We start from the raw sequence: 10,000 nt of genomic DNA, 5'->3' as shown, positions 1-10,000 counted from the left end.
AGCAGTAAGGAGCTGTCATTACATTTTACATTACATTTTAGTCATTTAGCACATTCCATCTAGATCAGTAAGGTGCAGTCCTATTCCATCTAGAACAGTCAGGAACAGTCCTATTTTCTCTAGAGCAGTCAGGAGCAGTCCTATTCCACCTAGAGCAGTCAGGAGCAGTCAGACCATTTTGAGCAGTCAGGATCAATCCTATTCCATCTAGAGCAGTCAGAAGCAGTCCTATTCCTTCTATAGCAATCAGTAACAGTTGTTTTCCATCTAAAGCAGTCAGGAGCAGTCCAATTCCAGCTAGAGCAGTAAGAAGCAGTCATATTCCTTCTAGAACTGTCATGAGAAGTCATATTCAATCTAGAACAGTCAGGAGCAGTCTTATTTCATCTAGAGCAATCAGGAGCAGTCCTATTTCATCTAGAGCAATCAGGAGCAGTCCTATTTCATCTAGAGCAGTCAGGAGCAGTCCTATTCTATCTAGAACAGTCAGGAATAGTCCTATTCCATTTAGAGCAGTCAGGAGCAGTCCGATTCCATCTAGAATGGTCATAAGCAGTCCAATTCCATATAGAGTAGTCAGGAACAGTTAGACCATCTTGAACCATCAGGAGCAGTCCTATTCTATCTAGAACTGTCAGGAGCAGTCAGACCATCTAGAGCAGTGAGGAGCAGTCCAATTCCATCTAGAGCAGTCAGGAGCAGTCCTATTCCATATAGAGCAGTAAGGAGCTGTCACATTCCATCTAGAGCAGTAAGGAGCAGTCATATCCCTTCTAGAACTGTCAGGAGCAGTACTATTCCATCTAGAACTGTCAGGAGCAGTCCTATTCCATCTAGAACACTCAGGAGCAGTCCTATTCCATCTAGAACAGTCAGGATTAGTCCTATTCCATCTAGAACAGACATGAGCAATCCTCTTCTATCTAGAAGAGTCAGGAGCAGTCCTATTCCATCTTGAACAGTCCAAAGCAGTCAGACCATCAAAAGCAATCAGGTGTTCAGAGTGGATGGATATGTACTCTGCTCTAATACCTCTACCTCCACTGTGATTTAAAGGCCAAATCCTTGATTCGAAAATCAACAAACAGACAACCCCACCACTTGGTTTGCTATAAGCGGTGGGATGGAGACTTATATTTTGGGTTATGATAAAGACAGGAGTACTAAACTCATAAAACATGGGTGTACAATACACATCATATTTATTTATGTCCAACATGTCTGTAGGCCTAAATATCACAGATTGCATATTTTACAGAATTCCAGCACTCCATGTTGTAGCAGCAGGATACTGGATTATTAACATGATTGGTTCCCCCTCCACCACACCAATCTATGGTCCCTCAAAAGGAACAACTCTCTCTCCCTCTCAATTCAATAGACTTTATTGACATGGCAAGTAAAATTACTTACATTGTCAAAGTATAGATATAACAAAAATGGTGGGACCAACAGCAATAATAATAATAGTAGTAGTGGAAATGGGATTACCATTAACAGCAACTACAACAACAATATTAATGAGAATAGCAATACATTAAAGCAATAGTAGTCGACCAATCTCAACATGACTGAGAAGACACATTACATGCTATGAAAGCCAAAACAAAACAGGAAATATTATTACATTACACTTTTCACTGGCTGTCCCTCAGGTTGTGGCAGGAGGACACATATTTGGCTGCCAAAATTGCACATTTTGGCTTTTCACCCAATAAATATTTGATTTTTTCTTCCTCTTTTATAGTTTCAAATTCTTTGTACTGAAAGATAATTTTGGGAAAGAAAGATTCTCTTAGGTCTGAGTATTTGTCACAGTGTAATAGGAAATGCAGCTCTGTCTATACCTCTCCCCGGGGGCAGAGTGAGCACAGCCTGTCCTCTCTGGGCAGCCAGGTTTGCCTGTGACGACCGGTCTCTATAGCCAGACTGTGCTCACTGAGTCTGTACCTAGTCAGTGTTTTTCTCAGTTTTCTATCAGTCACAGTGGTCAGATAGTCTGCCACCATGTACTGTCTGTTTAGAGCCAAATAGCATTGAAGTTTACTTTGATTTTTTGTGGTGTCTTTCCAATAGGTGATATATTTTTCTTTTTGCTTTGTGATGATTTGGTTGGGCCAGATTTTCTGAGTGCTGTCCTGTCTCTCTCTCTCTCTCTCTCTCTCTCTCTCTCTCTCTCTCTCTCTCTCTCTCTCTCTCTCTCTCGCTCTCTCTCTCTCTCTCTCTCTCTCTCTCTCTCTCTCTCTCTCTCTCTCTCTCTCTCTCTCTCTCTCTCTCGTTCTCTCTCTCGTTCTCTCTCTTTCTGTGTGTTAAAGTGATTGAGGGGTTATTGGTTCCTCCACCGACCAATCTATGGTCCCTCAACAGGAACAGAATGCTCCCCAAGGACACATTCATGCACAAGCATTATTGCTGTGGATCTGATATCTATTTTAGGATTTCTCCATAATAACCAAGTCAAATAAAAGGACAATGAAAGGACACATTGAAATGCAGTGTTTAACGAATTCAGAAAACACTTTTTAAACCAAACCCTTGAACATGTGTCTTACAGTAAGGATTCTGTTGTATGTCTGAAATATGTTGGACTTTTAATTTAACCAAGTCAAACTCAATGAATAAAAATGACAAGTTTGAAGGAGTGAAAGACAGCACTTAAAACAAAACCGCTGAATGTGTCTAAAGCTTTGTGTTGTGTGTCTTTCCACTCCACAGAAAGGAGAGACGGTGAAGAAAATACGAGAAGAGGTAAGTTCTCTTGATTATTTACTGTACTATCATGGTCCTCCGTAGCTCAGATGGTAGAGCATGGTGCTTGCAATTCCAGAATTGCGGGTTTGATTCCTGGGACCGCCCCATTAGTAAAACAAATGATGGAAGTTGATTTTGATAAAAGCCTCTCCGAAATGGCATATTTTATGTTACATTGTTAAACCTGACATAGAGATACAGTATCTATAGTCATGATGGATACACATAAATACTTTACATTTAGATCTATAGCTTAAACATTTAGATCTATACCTCTATATATACCTCCACGTCTCAGTGTCTTGGTTTCTACAGTCAGGGTGTGATGGATACACATAAATACTTTACATTTAGATCTATAGCTTAAACATTTAGATATATACCTCTATATATACCTCCACGTCTCAGCGTCTTGGTTTCTACAGTCACGGTGTGATGGATCCACATAAATATTTTATTTTCATCTAGATCTAGAAACCAAACACATCTCTTCCTACGCTCCTATATCTATCTATATAATGTACCTCGGCATCTTTGCTGACAGGAAAGGCTTGGGAAGAGGAAGCATAAATATTTGAATGAATATTTTAGTCTCAAGGGCAACCGATACACACACAGCACAAACCCATTCACTCAAACAAAATAAGAGACACGGTATTGCAAAGCTATAAAGGTATAGTGAAATGGAAAGACACTGAGAAACATGGAAGAAAGTGTAATGGGTGACTGAAAAATGGAAGAAAGTGTAATGGGTGACTGAAACATGGAAGAAAGTGTAATGGGTGACTGAAACATTAAAGAAAGTGTAATGGGTGACTGAAACATTAAAGAAAATGTAATGGGTGACTGAAACATTAAAGAAAGTGTAATGGTGACTGAAACATGGAAGAAAGTGTAATGGGTGACTTAAACATGGAAGAAAGTGTAATGGGTGACTGAAACATGGAATAAAGTGTAATGGGTGACTGAAACATTAAAGACAATGTAATGGGTGACTGAAACATTAAAGAAAGTGTAATGGTGACTGAAACATGGAAGAAAGTGTAATGGGTGACTGAAACATGGAAGAAAGTGTAATGGGTGACTGAAACATGGAATAAAGTGTAATGGGTGACTGAAACATGGAAGAAAGTGTAATGGGTGACTGAAAAATGGAAGAAAGTGTAATGGGTGACTGAAACATTAAAGAAAGTGCAATGGATGACTGAAACATGGAAGAAAGTGTAATGGGTGACTGAAACATGGAATAAAGTGTAATGGGTGACGGAAACGTTGAAGAAAGTGTAATGGGTGACTGAAACATGGAGGAAAGTGTAATGGGTGACTGAAACATGGAGGAAAGTGTAATGGGTGACTGAAACATGGAGGAAAGTGTAATGGGTGACTGAAACATGGAGGAAAGTGTAATGGGTGACTGAAACATGGAGGAAAGTGTAATGGGTGACTGAAAAATGGAGGAAAGTGTAATGGGTGACTGAAACATGGAAGAAAGTGCAATGGATGACTGAAACATGGAAGAAAGTGTAATGGGTGACTGAAACATGGAGGAAAGTGTAATGGGTGACGGAAACGTGGAAGAAAGTGTAATGGGTGACTGAAACATGGAAGAAAGTGTAATGGGTGACTGAAACATGGAGGAAAGTGTAATGGGTGACTGAAACATGGAGGAAAGTGTAATGGGTGACTGAAACATGGAGGAAAGTGTAATGGGTGACTGAAACATGGAGGAAAGTGTAATGGGTGACTGAAACATGGAGGAAAGTGTAATGGGTGACTGAAACATGGAGGAAAGTGTAATGGGTGACTGAAACATGGAAGAAAGTGTAATGGGTGACTGAAACATGGAGGAAAGTGTAATGGGTGACTGAAACATGGAGGAAAGTGTAATGGGTGACTGAAACATGGAGGAAAGTGTAATGGGTGACTGAAACATGGAGGAAAGTGTAATGGGTGACTGAAACATGGAGGAAAGTGTAATGGGTGACTGAAACATGGAGGAAAGTGTAATGGGTGACTGAAACATGGAGGAAAGTGTAATGGGTGACTGAGACATGGAGGAAAGTGTAATGGGTGACTGAAACATGGAGGAAAGTGTAATGGGTGACTGAAACGTTGATAAGTAGGCTATACAGAGTGTACAGAAGTCCTTTTAACTGACTGGTTTTATAAGTACTATGAAGGTACAGGTAACAAAAGGCTAAGAGCCAAAGGGGTTTTTGGCAGTGAAGAAAATCATGTGCCACCAGCACACGACCATGCACTACACACAAGGAACCTTTTTTTTTTATAGGACAAGGTATTTGAAGCTGTGGTTCACACGCACGTCCACAGAAATCCTCATTCATCAGTGTGTAGCCGACAAGGGGTCACAAAGGGGTTATCTCTGATATCAAACTGACGGATATAGAGAACAGTTAAGGATAGCTGTGTGTGTGTGTGTGTGTGTGTGTGTGCGTGTGTGTGTGCGTGCACGTGAAAGACAGAGAGAGAGAGAGAGAGAGAGTGAGAGTGAGAGAGAGCGAGAGAGAGCATGTGAGTGCTTCACTGCTGATACCAACATCTTCTTCAGCAGATTTCAGACTCCTTTATTGCAATAAAAGTAGAATGCATAATGATGTCTCTCTCTCTCAATTCAATATAATTCAAAGGGCTTTATTGCCATGGGAAACATATGTTTACATTGCCAAAGCAAGTGAAGTAGATAGTAAACCAAAGTGAAATAAACTATAACAAATGTACAGTAAATATTACACTCACAAAAGTTCTAAAGGAATAGACATTTCAAATGTCATATTATGTCTGTATAGAGTGTTGTAACGATGTGCAAATAGTTAAAGTACAAAAGGGAAAACATAAATATGGGTTGTATTTACAATGGTGTTTGTTCTTCACTGGTTGCCCTTTTCTTGTGGCAACAGGTCACAAATCTTGCTGCTGTGATTGCACACTGTGGTATTTCACCCAATAGGATTTGTTTTGGAATTCTTTGTGGATCACTGTAATCTGAGGGAAATATGTGTCTCTAATATGGTCATACATTTGGCAGGAGGTTAGGAAGTGCAGCTCAGTTTCCACCTCATTTTGTGGGCAGTGATAGCCTGTTTTCTATTGAGAGCCAGGTCTGCCTACGGCGGCCTCTTTCAATAGCAAGGCTATGCTCACTGAGTCTGTACATCGTCAAAGCTTTCCTTAATTTTGGGTCAGTCACAGTGGTCAGGTATTCTGCCACTGTGTACTCTCTGTTCAGGGCCAAATAGCATTCCAGTTTGCTGTTTAGTGGGTAAATTCATTCCAATGTGTCAAGTAATTCTCTTTTTGTTTTCTCATGATTTGGTTTGGTCTAATTGTGTTGTTGTCCTGGGGCTCTGTGGGGTCTGTTTCTGAACAGAGCCCCAGGACCAGCTTACTTAGGGGACTACTTAGGGGACTCTCTGTAGGTGATGGCTTTATTATGGAAGGTTTGGGAATCGCTTCCTTTTAGGTGGTTGTAGAATTTAACGTCTCTTTTCTGGATTTTGATCATTAGCGGGTTTCGGCCTAATTCTGCTCTGCATGCATTATTTGGTGTTTTACGATGTTTGTCCCATTTTGTGAATTCTTGGTTGGTGAGCGGACCCCAGACCTCACAACCATAAAGGGCATTGGGTTCTATAACTGATTCAAGTATTTTTTGCCAGATCCTAATTGGGATGTCAAATTGTATGTTCCTTTTGATGGTGCAGAAGGCCCTTCTTGCCTTGTCTCTCAGATCGTTCACAGCTTTGTGGAAGTTACCTGTGGTGCTGATGTTTAGGCCGAGGTAGGTATCGTTTTTTGTGTGCTCTAGGGCAACGGTGTCTAGATGGAATTTGTATTTGTGGTCCTGACAACTGGACCTTTTTTGGAACACCATTATTTTTGTCTTACTGAGAATTACCATCAGGGCCCAGGTCTGACAGAATCTGTGCAGAAGATCTAGGTGCTGCTGTAGGCCCACCCTGGTTGGGGACAGAAGCACCAGATCATCAGCAAACAGTAGACATTTGACTTCAAATTGTAATAAAGCTGTGATAAAGTAAATCCTTCTCCATGATGGGGATAAATACAATAATAAAGCTGTGATGAAGTGAATCCTTCTCCATGATGGGGATAATTACAGTAATAAAGCTGTGACTAAGTTAATCTGTCTCCATGATGAGGATAATTACAGTAATAAAGCTGTGACGAAGTTAATCTGTCTCCATGATGGGGATAATTACAGTAATAATGCTGTGATGAAGTTAATCTGTCTCCATGAGGGGGATAAATAACAGTAATAAAGCTGTGATTAAGTGAATCTGTCTCCATGATGGGGATAATTACAGTAATAATGCTGTGATGAAGTTAATCTGTCTCCATGATGGGGATAAATACAGTAATAAAGCTGTGATGAAGTTAATCTGTCTCCATGATGGGGATAATTACAGTAATAATGCTGTGATGAAGTTAATCTGTCTCCATGATGGGGATAATTACAGTAATAATGCTGTGATGAAGTTAATCTGTCTCCATGATGGGGATAATTACAGTAATAAAGCTGTGATGAAGTTAATCTGTCTCCATGATGGGGATAATTACAGTAATAATGCTGTGATGAAGTTAATCTGTCTCCATGATGGGGATAATTACAGTAATAAAGCTGTGATGAAGTTAATCTGTCTCCATGATGGGGATAATTACAGTAATAAAGCTGTGATTAAGTAAACCTGTCTCCATTATAGGGATAATTACAGTAATAAAGCTATGATTAAGTTAATCTGTCTCCATGAAGGGGTAATTACAGGGATAAAGATGTGATGAAGTTAATACTTCTCCATGATGGGGATAATTACAGTAATAAAGCTGTGATAAGGTAAATCTGTCTCCATGATGGGTATAATTACAGTAATAAAGCTGTGATGAAGTTAATCTGTCTCCATGATGGGGATAATTACAGTAATAAAGCTGTGATGAAGTTAATCTGTCTCCATGATGGGGATAATTACAGTAATAAAGCTGTGATAAAATTAATCTTACTCCATGATGGGGATAATTACAGTAATAAAGCTGTGATGAAGTAAATCTGCCTCCATGATGGGGATAATTACAGTAATAAAGCTGTGATGAAGTTAATCTGGCTCCATGATGGGGATAATTACAGTAATAAAGCTGTGATGAAGTTAATCTGTCTCCATGATGGGGATAATTACAGTAATAAAGCTGTGATTAAGTTAATACTTTTACATGATGGGGATAATTACAGTAAAAAAGATCTGATGAAGTTAATACTTCTCCATGATGGGGATAATTACAGTAATAAAGCTGTGATAAGGTAAATCTGTCTCCATGATGGGGATAATTACAGTAATAAAGCTGTGATGAAATTAATCTTACACCATGATGGGGATAATTACAGTAAAAAAAATGTGATGAAGTTAATCTGTCTCCATGATGGGGATAATTACAGTAATAAAGCTGTGATTAAGTTAATACTTTTACATGATGGGGATAATTACAGTAAAAAAGATCTGATGAAGTTAATACTTCTCCATGATGGGGATAATTACAGTAATAAAGCTGTGATAAGGTAAATCTGTCTCCATGATGGGGATAATTACAGTAATAAAGCTGTGATGAAATTAATCTTACACCATGATGGGGATAATTACAGTAAAAAAGATGTGATGAAGTTAATCTGTCTCCATGATGGGGATAATTACAGTAATAAAGCTGTGATGAAGTTAATCTGTCTCCATGATGGGGATAATTACAGTAATAAAGCTGTGATGAAATTAATCTTACACCATGATGGGGATAATTACAGTAATAAAGATGTGATGAAGTTAATCTGTCTCCATGATGGGGATAATTACAGTAATAAAGCTGTGATGAAATTAATCTTACACCATGATGGGGATAATTACAGTAATAAAGATGTGATGAAGTTAATCTGTCTCCATGATGGGGATAATTACAGTAATAAAGCTGTGATGAAGTTAATCTGTCTCCATGATGGGGATAATTACAGTAATAAAACTGTGACGAAGTTAATCTGTCTCCATGATGGGGATAATTACAGTAATAAAGCTGTGATGAAGTTAATACTTTTCCATGATGGGGATAATTACAGTAATAAAGCTGTGATAAGGTAAATCTGTCTCCATGATGGGGATAATTACAGTAATAAAGCTGTGATGAAGTTAATCTGTCTCCATGATAGGAAGAATCATAGCAGGGAGTCTTTCAGATTGGCCACAGCCTGAGTGAGATCACACACACGCACAGACACACACGCACAAGCACACAAACAGACAGTCACACACACACAGACACAAACACACGCACACGCACAGACAGACGCACACACCGGGAGAAACAGACAGGAGCTAGGAGCCCTGCAGTACAATGAATCACACACACACGAGAGAGACACACACAGCCGATAACACACGCACACAGACAGACACACACACGTGAATCAGAAACACATTTGACACACACACACTCAGCCGAAAAATGCACACAGACACACACCTGCACCTGAATCAGACACACATACACCTTTAACCATCTTCAGTGAGTCCTCAGATGAGCTTGTTGCTGTGGGGAGGGAGGATATAAAAACGCCATCATTACAGCCTTCCTGTTCTCCCTCCATTCTCCCCTTTCTCTCTCTGTTCTCTCTCTGTTCTCTCTCTGTTCTCTCTCTGTTCTCTCTCTGTTCTCCCTCCGTTCTCCCCTTTCTCTCTTTGTTCTCTCTCTGTTCTCCCTCTGTTCTCCCCCTTTCTTTCTCTGTTCTCTCTCTGTTCTCCCTCTGTTTTCCCCTTTCTCTCTCTGTTCTCTCTCTGTTCTCTCTCTGTTCTCCCTCCATTCTCCCCCTTTCTTTCTCTGTTCTCTCTCTGTTCTCCCTCCATTCTCCCCCTTTCTCTCTCCATTCTCCCCCTTTCTCTCTCCATTCTCCCCCTTTCTCTTTCTGTTCTCCCTCCGCTCTCCCCCTTTCTCTTCCTGTTCTTTCTCCGTTCTCCCCCTTTCTCCTGCTGTTCTCCCTCCATTCTCCCCCTTTCTCCTTCCTGTTCTTCCATTCAATTAAGATACACGCTCACACACACAGCATTTCCCCCATGCATATTTCAGTATTGAAGGCCTGTTCCTGTTTGCATATTTCAGTATTGAAGGCATGTTCCTGTTTGCATATTTCAGTATTGAAGGCCTGTTCCTGTTTGCATATTTCAGTATTGAAGGCCTGTTCCTG

The 10,000-nt window shown here is 40.0% G+C and overlaps 1 protein-coding gene across 4 annotated transcripts in view; it reads left to right on the top strand.

Annotated features, from left to right (window-relative positions):
* Positions 1-10,000, top strand: part of LOC121577918 (poly(rC)-binding protein 3-like) — a 164,656-nt gene that overhangs the window by 112,682 nt on the left and 41,974 nt on the right. For all 4 annotated transcript variants that reach the window (XM_041891906.2, XM_041891904.2, XM_041891903.2 and 1 more), the window contains exon 4: positions 2,716-2,748. In XM_041891906.2, coding sequence (XP_041747840.1) covers positions 2,716-2,748 — 33 coding nt within the window. The remainder of the gene's footprint in view (positions 1-2,715; positions 2,749-10,000) is intronic.

This window comes from Coregonus clupeaformis, chromosome 12 (assembly GCF_020615455.1).
Source record: "Coregonus clupeaformis isolate EN_2021a chromosome 12, ASM2061545v1, whole genome shotgun sequence".
NCBI lineage: Eukaryota > Metazoa > Chordata > Actinopteri > Salmoniformes > Salmonidae > Coregonus > Coregonus clupeaformis.
The sequence above is the reverse complement of the archived record's forward strand: the minus strand, read 5'-3'. Positions and strand labels throughout refer to the sequence as shown.